The sequence below is a fragment of the Gopherus flavomarginatus genome, chromosome 3 (assembly GCF_025201925.1).
Source record: "Gopherus flavomarginatus isolate rGopFla2 chromosome 3, rGopFla2.mat.asm, whole genome shotgun sequence".
Taxonomy (NCBI): Eukaryota; Metazoa; Chordata; order Testudines; family Testudinidae; genus Gopherus; species Gopherus flavomarginatus.
In genome coordinates, this window is record NC_066619.1 from 256,075,316 (window position 1) to 256,097,353 (window position 22,038).

The 22,038-nt window shown below is 44.2% G+C and overlaps 1 protein-coding gene across 4 annotated transcripts in view; it reads right to left on the minus strand.

Moving 5' to 3' along the window:
- CC2D2A (coiled-coil and C2 domain containing 2A) overlaps positions 1–22,038 on the minus strand; it is a 155,467-nt gene that overhangs the window by 69,206 nt on the left and 64,223 nt on the right. For all 4 annotated transcript variants that reach the window (XM_050947299.1, XM_050947302.1, XM_050947301.1 and 1 more), the window contains 5 exons: positions 14,769–14,946; positions 13,167–13,323; positions 11,754–11,901; positions 9,633–9,771; positions 3,299–3,502 (listed from right to left, as the gene is read on the minus strand). In XM_050947299.1, the coding sequence (XP_050803256.1) occupies positions 3,299–3,502; positions 9,633–9,771; positions 11,754–11,901; positions 13,167–13,323; positions 14,769–14,946 (826 nt within the window). The remainder of the gene's footprint in view (positions 1–3,298; positions 3,503–9,632; positions 9,772–11,753; positions 11,902–13,166; positions 13,324–14,768; positions 14,947–22,038) is intronic.

A 22,038-nucleotide genomic window follows, 5' to 3' on the forward strand; every position in this document is an offset into this window, starting at 1 on the left:
TGCCAAGGGGAACAACAAGAAACTTCTTCGTTGGAGTTTAGCTCTCCAACATTTTGATTTTGAAATTCAACACATCACAGGAGCTTCTAATAAAGTTGCTGATGCACTCTCCCGTGAGAGTTTCCCAGAATTCAGTAGTTAAAAAGTGTTCTTAAAATGTAGAAGTCTGTTAGTTATATACTTAGTAGTATATGTAAAGGTGCATGTGTTGTAGTAATCTGTTTATTTTCAAGTTCTAGAAGGAAATCGCCGCCAGTGAGCTTCCCCACTGTCTGCAATTTGGGGGGCGTGTCATAAACAGATAGCTAAGGGTTAATGTCTCTTTCACCTGAAGCACCTGACCAGAGGACCAATCAGGAAACCGGATTTTTTCAACTTTGGGTGGAGGGAATTTAGTCTCTGAGTCTTTGTTTTCTGCCTGCCTGCTTTCTCTGAGCTTTGGAGAAGTAGTTTTACTTTCTAATTTTCTGTTTCTAAGTGTAAGGACAAAGAGATCAGATAGTAAGTTCTATGGTTTCTTTTCTTTGGTATTTGCATAAATATAAGTGCTGGAGGGCTTTGATTTGTATTCTTTTTGAATAAGGCTGTTTATTCAATATTCTTTTAAGCAATTGACCCTGTGTTATATCATCTAAATACAGAGAGAACATTTGTATGTATTTTTCTTTGTTTTTATATAAAGCTTTCTTTTAAGACCTGTTGGAGTTTTTCTTTACTTCAGGGAAATTGAGTCTGTACTCACCAGGGAATTGGTGGGAGGAAGAAAAGGGGAGATTTGTGTGTTGGATCGCTAGCCTGATTTTGCATTCCCTCTGGGGGAATAGGAAAGTACTTTTTGTTTCCAGGATTGGGAACGGAGAGGGGGAGTCCCTCTGTGTAGTTTCACAGAGCTTGTGTCTGTGTATCTCTCCAGGAGCACCTGGAGGGGGGAAGGGAAAAAGGATTATTTCCCTTGGTTGTGAGACTCAAGGGATTTGGGTCTTGGGGTCCCCAGGGAAGGTTTTTCAGAGGGACCAGAGTGCCCCAAAACACTCTAATTTTTTTGGGTGGTGGCAGCAGGTACCAGGTCCAAGCTGGTAACTAAGCTTGGAGGTTTTCATGCTAACCCCCATATTTTGGACGCTAAGGTCCAAATCTGGGACTAAGGTTATTACAGCAGGACTCTGCACTTGTCCTTGTTGAACCTCATCAGATTTCTTTTGGCCCAACCCTCCAATTTGTCTAGGTCACTCTGGTCCCTATCCCTACCCTCCAGCATATCTACCTCTCCCCACATCTTAACGTCATCTGCAAACTTGCTGAGGGTGCAATTCATCACATCATCCAGATCATTAATAAAGATGTCGAACAAAACCAGCCCCAGGACCGACCCCTGGGGCATTCCGCTTGATACCAGCTGCCAACTAGACATCAAGGAGCTGATCACTACCTGTTGAGCTTGATAATCTAGCCACCTTTCTATTCACCTTATAGTCCATTCATCCAATCCATACTTCTTTAACTTGTTGGCAAGAATACTGCAGGAGACTGTATCAAAAGCTTTGCTAAAGTTAAGCTATATAACATCCACTACTTTCCTCATATTCACAGAGAAAATTATCTCATCACAGAAGGCAATCAGGTTGGTCAGGCATGACTTGCCCTTGGTGAATCCATGCTGACTGTTCCTGATCACCTTCCTCTCCTCCAAGAGCTTCAAAATTAATTCCTTGAGGACCTGCTCCATGATTTTGCCAGGGACTGAAGTGAGGCTGACCCGTCTGTAATTCTCCAGTTTCTCTTTCTTCCCTTTTTAAAATATGGGCATTATATTTGCCTTTTTCCAATCGTCTGGGACCTCCCCCGATCACCACAAATTTTCAGAGATAATGGCCAATGGCTCTGCAATCTCATCAGCCAACTCCCTCAGCACCCTCGGATGCATTAGATCTGGACCCATGGACTTGTGCATGTCCAGCTTTTCTAAATAGTCCTTAACTTGTTCTTTCACCACTGAGAGCTGCTCACCTCCTCCCCATACTGTGTTGCCCAGTGCAGCAGTCTGGGAGCTGACCTTGTCTGTGAAGACTGAGGCAAAAAAAGCATTGAGTACTTCAGCTTTTTCCACATCTGTCATTATGTTGCCTCCACCACTCACTAAGGGTCCCAACACTTTCCCTGACCTTCTTCTTGTTACTAACATACCTGTAGAAACCCTTCTTGTTACTCTTCCCACCTCTTGCTAGCTGCAACTCCAATTGTGCCTTGGCCTTCCTGATTATACCCCTGCATGCTCTAGCAATATTTTTACACTCCTCCCTAGTCATCTGTTCAAATTTCCACTTCTTGTAAGCTTTCTTTTTGAGTTCAAGCTCATTGAAGATTTCACTGTTAAGCCAAGCTGGTCACCTGACATATTTGCTATTCTTTTTGCACTTCAGGATGGTCTGTTCTTGTGCCCTCAATAAGGCTTCTTTAAAATAAATAAAGCTAAAATTTCCAATACAAATGCTAACTAATTAAGAAATCTAACTAAGGCACAGTGTCTTTGAAGAGATTGGATCCAGAGAGGTTCCTGGTCCACCTGCTGAGACATTTGGAAGGAACTAAGGTGGCTGGAGTGTTCATCCTCAGAATGTTCAATAAAAGTAAAAGGAGTGGCAGGGGAGCACTCTAACAGGCACTGCTATGAAACATTCGACTGTCAGTTACACCACCAGTGCATCCCATGGGTGGGAAGGTACAGGGGGGTCAACTGAAGAACTTTAAATGACATCAGAGACCCAGGATCATAGAAGGATGTTTAGATAAAACATGAAAAAGAAAACACGATGGGCTTGATTGTTCCCCCCAATATTTGCTTCAATTCAGTAGTATTGTTTTCTTTAGCCCCTCCAAAGAATTGGAGGAAAGTTAATAAAGTTGGTGCCTCAATTAACTTTTGCACAACCTCTCTTGACTTTTCATGTTCGGAATTCTCCTTTAAAAGAGAATTCCAAATAGACTGGTGGATAGGGGAGATTGTTGTAATGCAGCTCCACTTAAATCTTCTTCCTCCAGAGTCTGTTCCAGTAGCTTTTCTTTGGAAGGAGACAATCAAATTCTAGATTCAGGTAACATGAGGTATATTTAAAGTGAAATAATATTTTGACTTGCACTCCGTGTAATCCTTTTGTAGTCAATGTAGTTGAAGTCAGGGTAGAATTTGGCCCTCAAAGTAATGAGGAACTGACTTTATCAAGCCAAATATTACTGAAGATAATACTGATAAATATTTTATTAAAGACCATAATTTAAATAATCTCAGACAACAACCTACCTCAAAAAGTTTTTCAGTTATTTCTCTTTCAAGTAAAGGGACTTGCTTATAATTACGGAACTCTGCCACCTCTCTGTGTCTGAGTTGTAGGAGTTGGAATCTTTTTGATCTGTTAAGTTCCTCATCTGAAGCAAAATTAAACTCTTGCTGCAATTGCTCCAGTCTGAAGAAACCAGGAACACAAGCATCTCCACTAGTGGCAACCTAAATAACAAAAGCAAATATTAAAAGTTCAATTCAGAGTGAAAAATGTCCATAAATATTTTTTCAATGGGTTGACTAATTCATTAGATATATTGCCAAGAGCTTCATTGTAACCAAAACCAGCCTGAATATGCCAAAATAGAATATTTAATATTTTAAAATAAGGTTTTTAATAATTCTTAGTTTTTAGTAAGAATATAGTGGAATTTAATTCATTCACAATTCAAATGTAATATAAAATATTGTAATAACTGTTGTGACAACTGAAGCTATACATATATCAACATATATGAAAAACACATCATGGACCATGAAATCTGGTCTCCCTCTGTGAAATCTGGTCTTTTGTTTGCTTTTACCGTATATTATACACATTTCATGGGGGAGACCAGTGTTTCTTAAAATTGGGGGTCCTGACCCAACACGGAGTTGCAGGGGGATAGGATAGTTACTTGTTCCATAACTGGCATTCTTCGAGTGTATTCTTCAGTAGGTGTGCGTGCTTGCCTTGTGCACCAGTGTCAGAAGTTTTTCCCTTAGTAGTACCCATACTGGGGGAGCACCACTGCGATCCCTGGAGTGGCGCCTCTATATCACGCTATAAGGGGAGCCGCACGCTCTGCCACCCTCGGTTCCTTCTTGCCAGACAACTCCGACAGAGGGGAAGGAGGGCGGGATGTGGAATACACCTGAGCAACACATCTCGAAGAATGCCAGTTATGGAACAAGTAACTGTCCTTTCTTCAAGTGATTACTCATGTGTACTCCATAGTAGGTGACTTCAAGCTATATCTGATGGCTGTGGGTAGGATTTTAAAGGTTTCCAGGACGCAGTACCGCCCTACCAAACCCGCGTCATCCTTCACTTGGGAGACGATCACATAATGCTAAGAAAACGTGTGGACAGAGGACCACGTGGCAGCCCTACAGATGTCCTGGATTGGGACATGGGCTGCATAGGCAGCCGACGAGGCCTGAGCTCTCATTGAGTGCACCCTGACGATCGGTGGCAGGTGAACCCTTGCCAGGTCATAGCACATGCATATGCACGAGGTGATCCACCGGGAAAAGCGCTGGGTGGAAATGGGCTGCCCCCTTGGCCGATGCAACAAACAGCTGTGAGTATTTCCAGAACAGCTTGGTCCAGTCCAGGTAGAAGGCCAGTGCCCTATGCACATTGAGAGTGTGAAGGCAATGTTCCTTGTGGAGAATGGGACTGAGGACAGAGCATCGGGAGGAAAATGGCCTGTTCCATATGGAAGGTGGAGACCACCTTCAGGAGGAATGCGGAGACCACCTTCAGGAGGAATGCGAAGTGTGGGCGAAGCTGGACCTTATCCTTGTGGAAGACTGTATATGGGGGTTCTGAGGTCAAGGCCCTGACCTTCGAGACATGGTGGGCTGACGTGATAGCTACAAAGAATGCTACCTTCCATGACAGGTGAGACCAGAAACATGTGGCCAAGGGTTCAAAGGGAGATCCCGTAAGACAGGATAACACTAGGTTTAGGACCCATTGCAAAATGGGGCTCCTAGCATACGGAACGAACGGTCCAGTCCTCTTAAAAAGTGGGAGGTCATAGTGTGAGAAAAGACTGATTGGCCCTGCACTGGCGGATGGAAGGCCAATATGGCTGCCAAATGTACCTTCACAGAGGTGAGAGCTAGCCCTTGGGTCCTAAGGAACAGGAGGTAATCAAGAACAATCTGGAGCGGTGCGGAAGATGCGGAGGGTCCCCGCTTCGCTGCCCACCTAGAGAATCTGGACCACTTTGCCAGGTATGTCCATCGCATGGACGGCTTTCTACTTTCCAGCAGGACTCATTTGACATCCTCTGAACACCTCCCCTCCTCCTCATCTAACCACTGAGCAACGTCACTGTCAGGTGGAGTGCAGCTAGGTTGGGATGGAGAAGGCGGCCTCCTTCCTGGGAGAGGAGGTCCAGACGAAGCGGAAGCCTCCGCAGGGGGGCCACTAAGAGGTGCAGGAGGGTCCCTTACCAGTGTTGTTGGGCCCAGTCTGGCGCTATAATGATGACCCACATCCTTGCCAATCATGGGGAAAGGTGAGAAGGTAAAGAAAAGCTGGCCTAACCACTGCAGGAGGAAGGCGTCTGAGACTGCCTCTTTCCCCATTCCTCCCTTGGAGCAGAACTGGAGACAGCACAAGTTCTGGTCGGTTGCAATGAGGTCAACCCATGGAACTCCCCACTCTCGGAAGAGCTGGTGAGTGACCTCCAAGCAGAGTGACCACTCGTACTGGTGGGAGACAACCCTGCTGAGGCAATTGGCTCGCACACTGCAGACGCCGAGTAGGTGGAAGGCTTGCAGGGAGATATCTTGGGCTATACAGAATTCCCATAGGCTCAGGACTTCCAGGCATGGGGCCGAGGAATGAGTTTCGCCTTGCCTGTTGACCTAGTACATTGCAGCGGTGTTGTCCATAAGGCCTCTGACCACCTTCCCGGGAAGCTGCATGCTGAAAGCTACTCACGCCAACCGTATCGCCCTGAACTCCCTGGCATTTATGTGGAAGGACAAGTCCGAGGCCAACCATCTCCCTTGGGTCTGAATGTTCCCTATATGAGCTCCCCATCCCAGTTCTGAGGGATCTGACACCAGGTCTAATGACAGGGAGGCTTCCCAGAAAGGGACCCCTTGCAGCATGTTGCTCGGGAGGGACCATCACTGTAGGGAGGCAACTACTTGGGGCAGTACCGTGATAACCTTGTCCAGCCCGTCCCGGGCCTGGGAGTACTGAGAAGCTAGCCAGAGCTGTAGGGAACTCATGCTGAGCCTGGCATGGCAGAATACGTACGTGCATGCCGCCATGTGCCCGAGGATCTGAAGGCACACTCTTGCCATTTCACAGGGAAGGCCATGACCGAGGCAATGAGGCCTTTGATGGTCTCGAACCTGCCCAGAGGGAGAGGCTGTAGCCCTTAATGAGTCCAACATCGCCCCTATGAATTCTGTGCGCTGAACTGAGACTAACATAGATTTGTTCTCATTCACTACTAGGCCGAGATCTGCGCATGTGGACAAGAGCAGCTCCACATGTGCCTGCATTTGAGACCGAGAACTGCCCTTGAGAAGCCAATCATCCAGGTATGGGAAGATCTGCACCCCTTTCCACCGGAGGTAGGCCGCTACCACCCCCAGGCATGGTGACCCGGGTATTGGTAAGCTCAAGATGTCTCATGCAGCCTGCACAGCCTCTGGCGTCGACAGCATCCTCACCACAGGGGAGACACGCATGGATAGAGCCAGGCTGCTCTGCTCAACACGAGTCGGAGGCCTAGGGCCTGGAGGGGATCGAGGGCTGCCTGGCTTGGGACTAGCCTTACCCCATCCTTTTCTCGGCACCACTGAGCGAAAGTCTTCCCTTGCTTCTTGGAAGGGGAGTGGAGCCGGCTAGTCGAGGGGACTTTGCTACGCCTCGAAGATGTGGTGCCAGGCACCGAGTCTGCTCGGCGTGCCGAGGTAGAGGCCAGTGCCGATTCCATCAGGAGAGCGCGAAGACTGATGTCCCTCTCCTTCTTACTCCACGGCTTGAATGATCTACAGATCCTGCAGCACTCACTCACTCACGTGAGTTTCACCCAAGCAGAAGAGACACTCAGAGTGTGGATCACTTCTGGACATAGAACGGCGACAGGAGACGCATGACTTGAAGCCTGGGGCATGCCGCAAGCCCACTCTAACTACTTGAAAACTACTAAAAGTAACTATACTAGTAAGATCAACTAGAGAAGCTGCAGCAAGGCTGGAGCAAGATGTTCCGACTACTTTCACCAGCGGCAAGAACGAACTGAGGGTGTGGGGAGCGCACGATACAGAGGCGCCACACCAAGGGTCACAGTGGTGCTCCCTCAGTACGGGTACTGCTAAGGGAGAAACTTCCGACACCGGTGCACGTGGTGAGCACGCACACCAACTGTGGAATACACAAGAGCAATCATTCAAAGAAGAACACAAGGCTATTTTAAGGGGGTTGTGGTATTGCCAACCTTACTTATGCTGCCTTCAGTGCTAGGTGGCCAGAGACCGGCGGCTGCAGGCTGGGCACCCAGCTCTGAAGGCAATGCCCCGCCAGTCCATGCCACCCATAGTTCTGCGCTGGGCGGCCAGATATTGGCAGCTGATGACTGGGGGCCCAACTCTGCATGCAGCAGCGCAGAAGTAAGAGTAGCAGTACCGCAACCTCCCCTACAATAACATTGCAACCTCCTCACAACTCCTTTTTGGGTCAGGACCCCTACAATTACAACACTGAAATTTCATATTTAAATAGCTGAAACCATTAAATTTACAATTTTTAAAATCATTCGATCCTAAAATTGACCAAAATGGACCATGAATTTGGTAGGGCCCTAGTCTATGTGAGTCTTTGCAGGACTGAGGCTTGAGGTTAGCTAAGAGCAGTTTGTGAATGCTTCACTTCCATTAATGAGCTGTTACTCATTTGAGCAGTGTCATCTCCTCCAGTAGGATTACTTGCATAAACAATTGCTCCCCAGCGGAGAGGGGGTTCACAATTTGGTCTGACATACGTAGTTATTTAATTTAAAAATATGGTCGGATTCCCTTTCCATTACATCAATTTCACACAAGTGTAACACCACTGAAATCAATGGGTTATATCAATGCAAAACTAGCTTAACATTTCAAAATCAAGTGCCCAATATCAAATTCGTGTTTGTATTATTTATTAGAAGTACCATGTTTCATTTTCTCCATTCCTGTGAATGGTTCTGTCTTATCCTTCAGTTAGAGTTGCATTCCAATGATACTTCCAGCAAGGCCAGTCTTATCATATAGCGAGACACAGAAAATACAGCTCAGCATCTGAATGCATTTCAAAATTATGATGAGGCAGATTCTTTTTTTTTTCTTTTTAAATAATTAATGTCATTGTTAAATTAACTCCATCAAAATTTTTTAAAAAAACATAAGGTACATTGTGTCAACCTGATTTTCAAAGTCACACAACTGTATTTTGAAAATCAGTGTCTTAAAAAATCTCAAATTATGTCATCAGATTTTCAAGATTGTGATTTACTGTTTGGTGATTTAAAGATAAATCTCTTAAACCAAACCAATGATCTGTTCTGCGAAAACAACCTGCCCAGAAAATCTTACTGAATAAAGGAAAAATAATTTTCATGCACAGAGAAACTCAACTAACTCAGAATCTCCATAAGGCAGACAGTGTGTAAACCCTGTACCATAACTTGACGTTGATGAACCCTCCTCCTACTGAAGATGGGGTGTAAAAACTAACCACACATCCAGTTTAAAGGTTTGATTGTCCACTCATCTCTCCATCCAAATTATATAGAACTAGCCAGACTGGCTTGAACTCTACACATTGTAAGCTTAGGCTCCTTTCTGGCAGCGACCATGGGCTCTAGATGTACATGTATGCTTCCTAATGTGACAGCATCTGGGATCTGTAACATTTGACTCTTTTACAAACAAACAAAAAATCAATTGGAAGATTATTTTCTAAATGAAAGAGAAAGGTGAAGTGTACCGTCGACTGTTACGACTCATAGCTAAACAACAAAGACTGAGAAGGGAAACTAAAACAGAGCTAAAAAGAGCCAAAAAAAAGCGTACTTTCACCCTGGTTTCAATTATGAACCTGGTGACCTCATACCTCTAAATAAACACAAGATATGTTGTTACGATCACTTACAGCCCAATTCTGTTTTTTTAAGTGAATGGCAAAATTCCCATTGACTTCAGTGGGAGTAAGATAATGGCTTTCAGCGAGATCAATATAATTATATTAAGCATTTAGGGACAGAGTTAGCATGAAAGTCATACAAATTAAAGTTACTGAATCCAATCTATGTTTTAATGCTTAGAGTACAAAAAAGGATTTTTTTTTTTTTTAAGGATTCTAAAATCCACTGATTTAGTGACTGATGCTAAATTTATGGAAAAACAGCAAGTTAGGAATATCCAAGATGTCATGTTAAACATAAGATACAGCATTGCCAATCAACTACATGCAGAATTGAACTGTTTAAAGCAGGATTATTTTTTTCACTTCCTTTAAAAGGCATACTTTTTTTTTGCAAATCCCAGATTTCAACAAAATGGTTTCATTAAAGCCTCTTACCATTATCAACTGCATCAGATCTGCATTTTTTGGGTCATTTGGATCCAGCTTTGTTTCTGCTGCCCACTTGGCTAGTTTCTTCATGTCGGTTAAGCCTGAAGTGCCAATAGACGCAACAGCATCAATATTTTTTAAAGCACTGAAATGACAGTTGATACCAAAGGATTCAGTGTTTAAAAACAGACTTTTTTTGGGTCAGTGAAATATAATAAACATAAAGAATAATCTTTTGGGAAAAAAAAATACTTTGACTGCAAATTCCACCACTTGGAAATATGAAATTTCATCACACACTCGCAATAAGAAAGCAAGCAAGCTTTTGGCATTTTTCTCTTCATGACTTGTGGTGTTTTTTTGCTACGAATATTTATGATCTATAAAAGGACAGACAATGTTTTCTTTTGTGAAAAGGACAATAAAATTAATTACCATGACAATACGATGAAGGATTTTTGTTATGGAATTAATCAAGCTTTTGAATTTTCAGAATGGTGGTTTATGAAAGTGTTTGGAATGAAATATATCTGACATTTTGGAATGGTAGATCCTTTGTGCAACAAGAGACAAACAGAGGTAACTTCCATTCGCACTAAGGGAAGTTATATGTATGTATGCGCATCTTCATAGCGTACCCTGAATGTAACAGGGTGGTTTGCCCTTAAGGGCTACTGGGCCTAACGGCTAGTGAGCCCTGATTATGAAAGGAGCTACACCTGGTTTGAATCAGGTGATTCCTCTATAAAACAGCAGCAAGAAGATGCAATAAAAGGAGGTTGCGAGAATTGTTTTCAGGAGCAAAGTTATGACAGCCCAAAGGTAAGGGAACCCCTCCCCCACACTATCTCCTTTTTGGCCTCCTTTTTGAAAGGCTCAGCAGAGGTCAAGCACTGACTGGGTATATAGCCAAAATACCCTCTCACTCCTAGAGGTGATCTTTCCAGATCAGGTTTGAAGCACATAGGAGGAGGCAGCCTGCACTCCTAGTTCCATGGCACTGGTAGGCATGGACCTTACCTGTTCTATGGGCAAACAATGGACTTCAGCCAATGCAGCACTGTTCATGAGCACTGCATTCATTCATATTTTAAAAAACTCTGCTGCACAATTGTACAGAAGTAACAGAGATCATATGAATAAGCCACTGCCTCATGCTACTAATGATCTTTCAACCTCCCACCATACAGTAAGTACGAGCTAATCAATCTAGAATAACTTTCTTTCTTGGCTGCAGTTTGGGTCAAAGAGAGTACTGGATGAATTATTATTGGGAAGAACTGTTTCTCACATTAAGAAGACAGGGAAAACTCTGAGCATGCTCAGTTAAGTCACCTAATACAACTTCCAGGAGCTGATGGCAGAGTCAGAGGGCCATATTTATCCACAGTGTAACTCCATTCAGTTCATTGGAATTACACAGAAGTGATCAACGTTACCACCACTAGGAAGGGGCAATCCACAATGCCTAGTTTGCGGCCTCAGGATAGGGGACATTTTCTTATACAGACCAGGGATTAGTTTCTGTAGCTTACCAGGCTTCCAGGGCTCACATGGACCAGTGGCTGGGAAGTAAATTTAGTATGGATTGAGGCCAGGTTTCTTTTTAACCAATTAAATTAATAAGAGCAACAGTGACAATACTCCGGTGCTACCCTCTTTATCATTCCTGTGGTTTAGTTTCTCTCAACTCATGATAAGAATGCCATTTAAAGTAGACAGACTGTATGCATAATGTGTTTTGTAAAAGGGTTGTATTTCTTGGTGGTGATTACCAATAATGTTCTCTTCACACTCTAACACAAGAAACAAGAAGAAAAAACTACACGGACCCTAGTTTGCTATCTGGGCATTATAATAATGAAGGCTTCAGCTTCCACTTCTTTCAGCATTTTATGCTGTCTAGCAACCAAATAGTAAAAGATTAAAATGTTAATTAAAATATTTACCTAAAATATTATCTCTCTATCCTTTGCATTGGGATAAAGTACATAAGAGAAGAAAGTTTCTGTATTTTAAAAAGCCATATGACAGTCATTGTTTCATTATTAAAAATCACCTATTTTCCAAATACTTTTAAATACCATAATATATTAAATTTTTCAACACGTCGCTGCAGCATATTACCTTGGAATCCCCGTTTTCTGCTGTGATACTAGAGGAATTAAGGGTACTCCATTTTCTCCAATTGCCCAGGAAACACTACTGGACACTTTGCCAGAGGTCATTAAAGTAATCTTATTACTACCATCAGCTTCAAATGAAAATGGCACGCCTACAACCAGGAGAAAAGCAACATATACAATGATCTTTCCTGGAAATTTCAAAATTGCAGTATCCTATTGTGATTTATGAAACACTATTTCAGTATCTGTGAAAAGAATGTGCTTATTAACACCAACTAGCACCAACACCTACTCTTGGAAGAATTTGTTTTCCTAACTGCACACTGAACCACTGCTAGAAGGCTCTCACTTTTCCAAAAGGTTTCATGCCTGAATCAAAAGACATATGGTTGAAAAGTCAGCCCCCCAGGGAACCATGATGTACAGCCTTATGTATATCCAGCATGCTTAGTGGCCTTTAACCCACTCACTCTCTTCTGCTCAGCACCCATACCTTTCACCTGGCCTTCCACCACTGATTTCACTCCGGTGCAGGTTGCTCCTGCTCTCTTGCCCTACCCTAGTCTCTATTGCAAATACTGACATGTATGAGTCACTCACTTCATAATACGACTCTCATTATTATTTTTACCTTAATTCTCCATTTTTCTACTCCTCTCTTTAGTTTATCTTCATGTCTAATTTAAAATTGGAAACTCCTTGGGACACGGTTAAAGTAATCTGTTAATCTCTAAAGAATCTGTAAAACACCACGCAATGTTATAGTACTATATAAATGTTTATTACTAAAATAAAAAAAACAATAAAATGGTGGAGAGTCTGGAGTGCAGGGACTTTGAGTACCAGCTGAGAAAGAAGTTATTGGGATTTCATGTTGTTGGAAGCCAAGAAAAGCGATAAAGCATTTTTACAGTGTGTAAGCAAACCAGTTAGGAAGAGTACAAACTAGTACACAAGAATATATTTTACAGGGCCAGGTTCTCAGCTGCTGTAAATCAATTATGTCAGTGGAGCCATGCTGATTTTATACTAGCTCTTACTGCCTCACTACATATATTTCTTATAGTCAAAACTTTAGAGAGGATTCTATTTTTACACAGTGAAAAGTAACAAATAGAACTCCTTTTAAAATCATATAATTTTTATCACATAAAAACTGAAAGTATTTCACAAAGTAGGACAAAAATAATCCCATCACAAATTTAGCTAATAATGTGAACTGGGCCAGTTTTATATAACTCAGTCTCAGAGATTCTAAATTATGCTTTATGCCTGAGACTAGCAGAACATTCTTAACATACAGAAATATATTTTATTTACTTGGCTAAAACTATGTAAAAGTAATATGTTGGGCTCAATCTAAGTGTAAAACATTCTAATCCAAGCACCACTGAGAGTAAGCAAGAAACCATACCACTCCCAACTCCTTCGTGGTCCAACATCACACGCTGGTTGCTGCTAAACTCTATTTCTTCTGTACGAGCTCTACCAGTGAGAACTGTAGTCTCAGGGACAGGTATAAACATTTCTGCTAACAAGTTAGTGTTGCTGAATCCCATTGTTTCATATATCTGAAATAAGCAAGACATAAGTAGTGAAATGCTACATTCAATTCTGGGTGCCTCATTACTACAAGATATAAGTAAGTTGGAGGGTTTTCAGAAAAAAGCAGTTAACATGATTAAAAGGTGGAGGAATATTAGACTGATAAGTAACAATTTAAATATTTACACATGTACAGTGTTTAAAGCAATAACTAAGTAGTGGACAAGATAATTTCTAAGGGAATACCCAGGAGGAATCCTTGCTGACTCATAAAAATCCCTTTTGTCAACTTTGGCTGCTGAGCGTCCCCTCCACATCTCATGTGCCTGATGGCATTTAGGGCAACATCTAGACTAATGAAAATCCTTACTACCTTCCTACACAATATGCAACTACTGACCAACTTGGTGGTGGCAGAGACACCCCACACCAGGGAAGCTACTGGAGGGATCACATCTCATAAGATGCAACCCTTTATTGAGCTACAGCAAATGAGAGCATGTAAACTATATCAGCCCTTAGGACAATGTAGCCTATTTCCCTCAATGTGCCTGGCCATCTCCACAGGACCACGTACGATGACCCTGTCTCCCCTCCTGGTCCCCTTTGGGGTGGTTTGCAGCAAAAGAAGTACTAGGAGGGTCAGTTTCAGCACTACACTGAGAGAAAGGATTGCAGCTGTACCTGTCCCTGTGCAAGAGAATGGGTGGCACAAGTGGACATGGAAGAAAGGAGGCTAGTGTGTACCTTTAACTGTCCCATGAAAAGACAGCCTGGATGATAAATGTTGCATTAGGCACCCCTTAGACATAACATTTTAACAATGGGTTATTTTAAAAATGTGCCATTGTCTGCTTCATTACACTGTTGAATTACCCTTTTCCAAATGAATGAGGCAGTTCTCAGAATTCAGAGAGTGCATCCTTCTCTATAACTCAACTTAACAACTTGATCAAGAGTACTACATTTTTTCAAATTGTTCAGTAGTTTTATTCTATGGACAAGAGTTTCCTGAGTAGAACAGACCATAATATTTGTTTTATCTGTGATGTAAACCACAGCTTCTCTAAAAGTAAAAAAGTTGCTTCACTTACCTACTGAACCATATAATTTGATCGTTTATTAATTTTCCTTTTGAAACCTAGAATCTAGCCAGAACCTATTAATTTAAATGTATTTTTTAAAGATGTTTTAAAGATGTTCTCTGAGTCTTAGTCCACACTGTCCAGACCAAGAGATACAGGACAAATCTTGGCCCTCTCCCCTCCCAATACATGCCCAGGGCTAAAAATGAAATGTCAAGTTAGATCTTTGTCACTTATAGCTGAGGAACAATTCAGGCCTTGGAGGACCTATGCTTTACAACCTTATAGCTGTTTCTAAAAAAATACAGCGTAAAAGCGTAAAACTAATTTAAATGGTCTTTTTAACATTTGTTACATAATGTAGCCCTTGCAAAAGAATAATGTACCTGAAGTTTCAAACTCTCTGGCCAATTGAATATTTTCAAATTGAAAATTTGTCCAAAGTGAACTCTGAAGTCTGAGCTTATTTGCCGGCTGATGGTCCTCGACACTTCTTTAGTGTTGAAAAGAACTTTTAAAAACACTGAACGTTTCTTTACATCTTCTCGTCTTAAAACTTCTGCCCTGTGAACATGTTAAACATAAATTGTAGCAAGAGAGATTTTGTGGAAAATATCTTTACTCTTTGGGGTATTTTATAGGAGTCTGATTACTGAAGAGAAAGCAAGAGACAAAACCAAAAATAGGCCAGTTAATTATGCTATAGAAACATCACTACACAGGAAAATGACTTGGGAATTCCACAGTTACTTTGATTTCTCATGCATGCAAAAAGATTTTATAATAAACTTTTTCCTCTTACTGTTATATGAAGAAGCCTCAAGTGGAGATAAAATCTGACCTGTTCATCTAGTGAAAATTTTTTCCCCCACAAATTATAAACATTATCAAAAGCAGTTAGGATCTAAAATATCCTGGCAGTGTGAAAGACGAACAGCAACAGGAATGGTTTATGCTAAAGCTATTTTCTGCATAACCTTAATATGGAACAGTTTAAGACATTGAAACCCATTAAATAATCTGTGTTAAATTGTGAAACACTGACAATGTGTAAATTTCTTCTCTATCTACTGCTTGTTATATGGTGTCTGAGCACCTTCCACATAACATTGATAGTGACAGTGAAGTTTCTAGTGGATTTCATGGAATCTTTGACATTTCTCCCTTTTCAAGTGTAAAAAGTCTGCTTGGTTTTTTTACTTTTTTTTTTTTTTTTTTTTAAGATTTAAATACTTTTTAAAGGTCGGTTTCCTTCAGGGACATTTTTTGTTTATTTGTTCACTGCAAGATTTTGGTCAGAAGGGAGTGTCAATGTTGCACACATCATTCTTATGATGGAAAGGCCTTTTCAAAGCTGCCTGGGAACTTATGGAGGGACTTGGGCTCAGGTGCGATGTGCTCATGGTGGCCTAAACCACAAAGAAGGCAAGCAGCCTTAGTTTAACATCTATCAACTACAAAAGAGAAAGTTACTCACCTTGCAGTAACTGAAGTTCTTTGAGATGTGTGTCCCTGTGGGTGCTCCACTCTAGGTAACGTTGCGTCCTGGCGTCACTGATCGAAGATTTTCGGTAGTGGTGCCTGGTCGGGATGCACGCGCTCAGTTGGTATTCCCGTCTCGTTGGAATCTTCTTGAGCACGTGTGTCCAGCACCCTCCTCAGTTCCTTCTCTACTGTGGAGAAATCATACTAGTACTCCAAAGTAGAGGGGAGGAGGGCGGGGAGTGGAGCACCCACAGCGACACACATCTCGAAGAACTTTGGTTACTACAATGTAAGTAACTTTCTCTTCTTCTTCAAGTGCTGTCCCTGCGAGTGCTCCACTCTAGGTGAATGTGAAGCAGTACCCAATATGGTTGGTGGGATTTTGGAGTTGTGTGAGGGACAACGGTAGATAGTACCATATGGCGGACTATGGTGTCTGCCATGGTATCCTGTGTGACAGCATAATGTTTGGCAAATGTGTGGTCAGATGTCCACATGGCTGCCTTGCATATGTCTGTAACAGATACGTTGTGGAGAAAGGCAATGGATGTTGACATTGCTCTAATAAAATGAGTCCCAACACCCTCTGGTGGTTGAACATTCTGTGTCTGATAGCAGGATCTGATGCAGGTGGAGATCCACTTGGAGAGTCTTTGCTTAGAGAAAGCGTAACCCTTTGATCTCTTGGTAGTAGAAACAAAAGCCTAGGGGATTCACAAAATGATTTAGTTCTGTCAAGATAGAATGCAAGAGCCCGTCGGACGTCGAGGGCATGTGATACAGCTTCCTGTGGAGTCATGTGAGGCTTGGGATGGAATACAGGTAAGTGTATTGACTGGTTAACGTGGAAGGTATACACTACCCTGGGGAGGAATTTGGAGTGGGTTCGTACGATAAGCTTGTGTTTAGAGAAAATGGTGTAGGGAGGGTAGGCCATCAGGGCGCTTATTTCAACAACCCTTCTCGTTGACGTTATGGCAACCAAGAAAACCACTTTCATGGACATGTGGAGCCGGGATGAGGTGGCCAGGGGCTCGAAAGGGGGTTTCATAAGAGTGCGGAGAACTAGGTTGAGACTTCAGGAGGTTCCTGGTGAATGAATCTCAAGGTAGAGATTTTGCAGACCCATGAGGAAGTGTTTCATGGTGGGGTGTGCGAAAGTGAATATAGTCGGCCAGAGAGTCATGAATGGTGGTAAGGGCTGCGAGGTGTACTCTGATAAAACTGAGTGAAAAACCATCCTGTTTTAGTTTGTAAAGATAGTCTAAGATGTCAGGGAGGGTTGCAGTCTGGGGTATTAGGCATCTCTGGAAGCACCAGATGAAGAAGCATTTTCACTTTGGCAGGTAAGTCTTAGGAGTGGAGTCCCTTCTACTGTGCAGGACCTGTTCTCAGCAGGCTAATTTGTGGGATTGAAATCATGAAGGACCAACACCGCTAGATGGAGTTTCCAGAGCTGCAGATGAAGAAACTGACCGCAGTTCTGGGAGAGGAGATGTGGTCTGTCGGGGAGAGTACGTGGAGGACGGATGGACATGCGTAGCAGGTAAGGATACATCTGCTTGGGCCAACCTGGGGAAATAAGTATGACCTGGGCCTTGTCCTCTGTGATGTTGCGTAGAACCCTGTGTATCAGTGGAATCAGTGGAAAAGCGTACATGAGGGAGTTGTTCCAAGGAATGAGGTGCATTTCCAAGGCCCGTTCTGGAGCAAAATAGATGGCATTTGCAGTTTTGAGGAGTGGCAAACAGGTCTATCGAGAAAGTGTTCCAGTGGGAGGAGAGTTGTCGGGGTATTGCGGGATGTAATTCTCATTCGTGTTTCTTGGAGAAGTGTCTGATGAGTGTGTCAGCGGTAGCATTGTGACACGCAGGCAGGTAGGAAGCGGTGACTTTTATGTGATGTTGTATGCACCAATTCCATAGTTTAATGGCTGTTGTGCATAGGGAGTGAGATTGTGCTCCTCCCTGCCTGACAGCTCTGAGTTCTAGGAGACTGAGGTGCAGACACATCTCTGATAAGGACCAGCAGCCCCATGCCTTGTGATTGCCTAAGTGCGCTCTGCGATCTATCTGGGAAGCGACCGTGGTCAGCATGAGTACTTGGGAGTGTGGATGAAAGGGAAAGTCCGTGCATAGGTTCTCTGGTTTTATCCATCAATGTAGGGAGGCCAATACATTCGGTAGTGGAGGTCAGTATTATGCCGAAACTATGTTTGCTGGGTTGGATGAATGGATATATGGAAATAGGCATCTTGTAGGGTGAGGGCTGTGAACCAGTCACCTTGTTCCAGTGCGGGTATTATTGTGCCCAATGTGACCATCTTGAATTTTTGTACACGTACAAACTTATTCAGTTGGTGTAGGTCCAATATAGGTCTCCACCCCCCACCCTTTCTTTTGGGAGTAGAATCCTTTTCCCCGATGTTGCATCAGCAAACATTCAACTGCACCTAGGTGGAGAAGATGAGCCACCTGCACACAGAGAAGGTGCTTGTGAGAGGGGTCCCTAAGAGGGACGGGGAAGGGGAAAGGGTGGGTGGGGAGAATAGGAAAGGGATGGAGTAACCTGACTGAGCTATTTCCAGAACTCAGCGGTCCTGCATGATCTATTGACAGACATGGTGGAATGCCTGGAGGCGGTAGCCAAATGGGCAAATAGGCGGCGGAGTCAAGGGGTGGTTGCGTAGACCCCCAACCAGCACTTCAAAATTGTTTGTTACCCAATGGTGGGAAGTACTTGGTTGCGCCTGGTTTTGCCTGCATCTAGGAGGTCTGTTGTGCTTTTGCCCCCAGTGTCATACAGTGTGGACTGGGGTCAGTGATATTGTTGTGCGCTGGGCCTCTGGTAAGGTTGATACCATTGTCTCCTGGAGAGGGATGGGTGTATGCCCAATGTGCGCGAAGTGGCTCTAGAGTATTTCATAGTGTGAAAGATTTCATTTTTTTTAAATTTTTTTTTTTGGAAAAGAGGTTCTCTTTGTCAAAGGGGAGATTCTCCACTTTGGACTGCAAAATCTTTAGAGATACCGGATGCTGAAAGCCAAGACGACCAGCAAATCACCACTGCAGTGGTGCGGGATGCTGGATCAGCCATGTCCATGGACGCTTGTAGTACCATCCTAGACACCAACTGACCTTTGACGAGGACTAACGAAGTCCGCTCTGCTGTCCTCTGGTATATGGGAGGCAAATCAAAGAGCTTGTTATAGTTGTCATGGTCATAGCTTGCAAGGAGGATGGAATAATTTGCAATTCTAAATTGCAGAGTAGAAGAGTATAAACCTTGCGGTCCAGGAGGTCAAGAAGTTGAGGTCCTTATCGTGCAGAGTGGGCTGGTAGTGTGGCTGCTTTGTTCTGTGCGTCACTGCATCCACCACAAGAGAATTGGGTTAGGGGTGGGAAAATAAGAAATTGACTTCCCTCGCAGGCACGTAGTATTTATGTTGAGTGTTCTTGCATGTTGGTGGAATGGAGGCAGGGGTCTGCCAGAGAGTACCAGATGGTTCTAGGAGAGTTTCGTTTATGGGTAGTGCTATCTTTGAAGGTGCAGAGTGTTGGAGGATTTTGAGAAGCCTATGTTGTGTCTCCTGGACTTCCTCCAGGAGGATGTCCTGGCTGAGTACCATTCTCTTAAAAAGTTCCTGGAATTGTATAAAGTCGTCCATGTTTTGGGGAGGTGGAGGCATAAGGGCGACTTCTGCTGCTGATGGCAAGGCAGGAGCCAGTAAAACAGGGAACGATTCATAGCCCACGTCTTTGGGGGGGGGGGGTTGTTCAGGAGCTCTAGATGTTGATAGAGCTAGGGATATAGGCATAGGACAAGCTTGCAGTCCGGTAGAAGGGGGGCAAGGAGGAGCGGTGACAGGAGCCAACCACGGGTACCACTGAGGCCAGGGCACCAGGTAGGAAAAAGATGGGTCCCGGCCACTGGGGGACAAAGTAGGGAAACTGAGGCTGATTCTTATGATGTCCCATGTCTTGGAGTATGAATGGCTCCAGGTGGAGGGGAAGACTCTGGCAGGGATAGCTCTGCCTGCTGCTGTGTGCCGTTCTCACTATCAGTGAAAGTATCCAGGTCAGGTGGGGAGCGCTGCTGTTCAAACAGTGAGTGCTCCCTGTGAGGAGCGGAGAGTCAGGCTGAGGGGCCACAGAGATATCCTGCTGATGTAGGAATTGTTGCTGCTCCCTAGGCTGGTGTGCTGCAGAGCATGAAGTGTGAGCGGCAGCCCGGAGTGATTTTAGTTTCACTTTTGCAGGAGCCGAGAGCGCTGTTTGTGAGAGCCCCGCAAGGGGTCTGAATTTGCAACGGGGGTAGCAGGCAAGCTCAGTGCAGGGGGAGGAATGCGTTGCCAGCACCAGATCCATTGTCGGCGCCAGGGGAACCGGTGCCAAGGAGAGCTTCCTGCTGTGGGACGTTGGGTCCCTGTTTTTGAGCCCCGTGAGAGTTGCTTGTGAAGTGCAGGGGCGGTCAGATTTGCCTGCTCTCGACGCTGACAGCACCAAGGGTAAAGACCCTGCAGGAGATCCTTTAGCCTCTTGAGTGTCTCTGAGGAGACATTAAGGCTTCCGGCCTCTTCACGTGAGACGGTGAAGCCAGGCTCTCGATCGGTTCTGATCTGGCAAGGGAGCGGGTTTACTGCCCTGCTCCATAGGCAGCTGCCGAGCTTCTTGCCTCTGCTCCAGAGAGGGTGAAGCCATGCCCCCCGTCGGTTCAGACCTGGCCAGGGAGCATGAGGGAGAGGGTTTGCCACTGCCCGTCTCCAGAGGCGGCTGCAGGGATCTCTGCATGAGAAGCATTTTCAGCCACAGGTCCCTGTCACGATGAGCCCTGGGTTTTAGGCTTGTGCAGTGGACACACTTCGCAGGAACGTGTCTCTCACCAAGGCACTTCACACAGTGTGAGTGTCCATCGGACGTTGGCATAAAGTCCTGACAGGAAGCACATTCTTTGAATCCTTAAGTCCCTTGCATAATTGCGCTAGTAATGCCAGGGGAGAGTGTCTCAGTAGGAGCCAAACTTGAGGAAAAATGTTTTTTGTTTTTTTTTTAACTAAGTAACTATTCTAAAGGAAGGGAAACAACTGTGATGTTACTAACTAACTATTTCTATGTTCTTTATAATTGTTTCCTTCAGAAACCAGGGAGGAGGATCAGCATTGTGCCGAGTCCCGTCTTCAGCAGAGGAAGGGTGAGAAGGAATTGAGGAGGGTGCGGGACGCACATGTTCAGGAAGATTCCAACGAGATGGGAGATACCAACTGAGGGGGTGCATCCCGACCAGGCACTGCTACTGAAAGTCTCTGATCAACGGTGCCAGGACGCACCATCACCTAGAGTGGAGCACCCACAGGGACAGCACTCGAAGAAGAAATGGCTGTTTATATACATAAGTGATGTGGGGGAAAAAAAACACATTCAACATTTGGTGAAATTCTTCAACCTCCTCCGTGGTTGTGAAAGTCCCAAAATTGCAAACTAACCACTGCAGCTCCACTACATGAGTTAGGCTGAGAAGAGGAGTGCATAGGGGTATTGGGTGTTGCGGGCAGGCAGAGGAATAAGGGCTATTGCCTGCATGTATCTACTGGCCACAAAACTCAACTGGGAGTGGGGAGATGTAGTGACTACAGAAGCTAATATAGTCCTTGGTCTGTAGTAATGGCTACATTCCAGTTGCACAGCTACCCATACTCTGCCTTTGATTTGGCTGTCTGTCATTGCCAACATCCCCAAACCCCCTAAAAAGCCCCAGTACTTGGCTGTAGTAGGAACAGGAAAATATACGGGGAAGAGTTGGAGTCAACCAGAGGGTCAACAATCTATGACGACTGCGCATCTAAACACTTTACATGGAAGGGGCTACGCTGGCATCTGCTACATTCCATGAGTCACAGATGCAGAGGCGCCTTTCTCTTTAACTTTGGGTTGTGAAAATGATTCTGTCCCTAAGTATCTTGCCCACAGCCTGAGATAAAGGGACTTTGTATTTGGTTTGAGTGGAGTGTGTGACATTTTTAACATGTGCAGCTAGGCCACAGATATTGCAACAGCTCATAGTTGTACAGGTGATTGTGGCCCACTGTCTCTCCCTCTCTAAAGGATTCATGGACAGTGGATCTGTGCAGTTTACTGATCCACTGGACCCACCACACTTCCTTGACACTTCCTC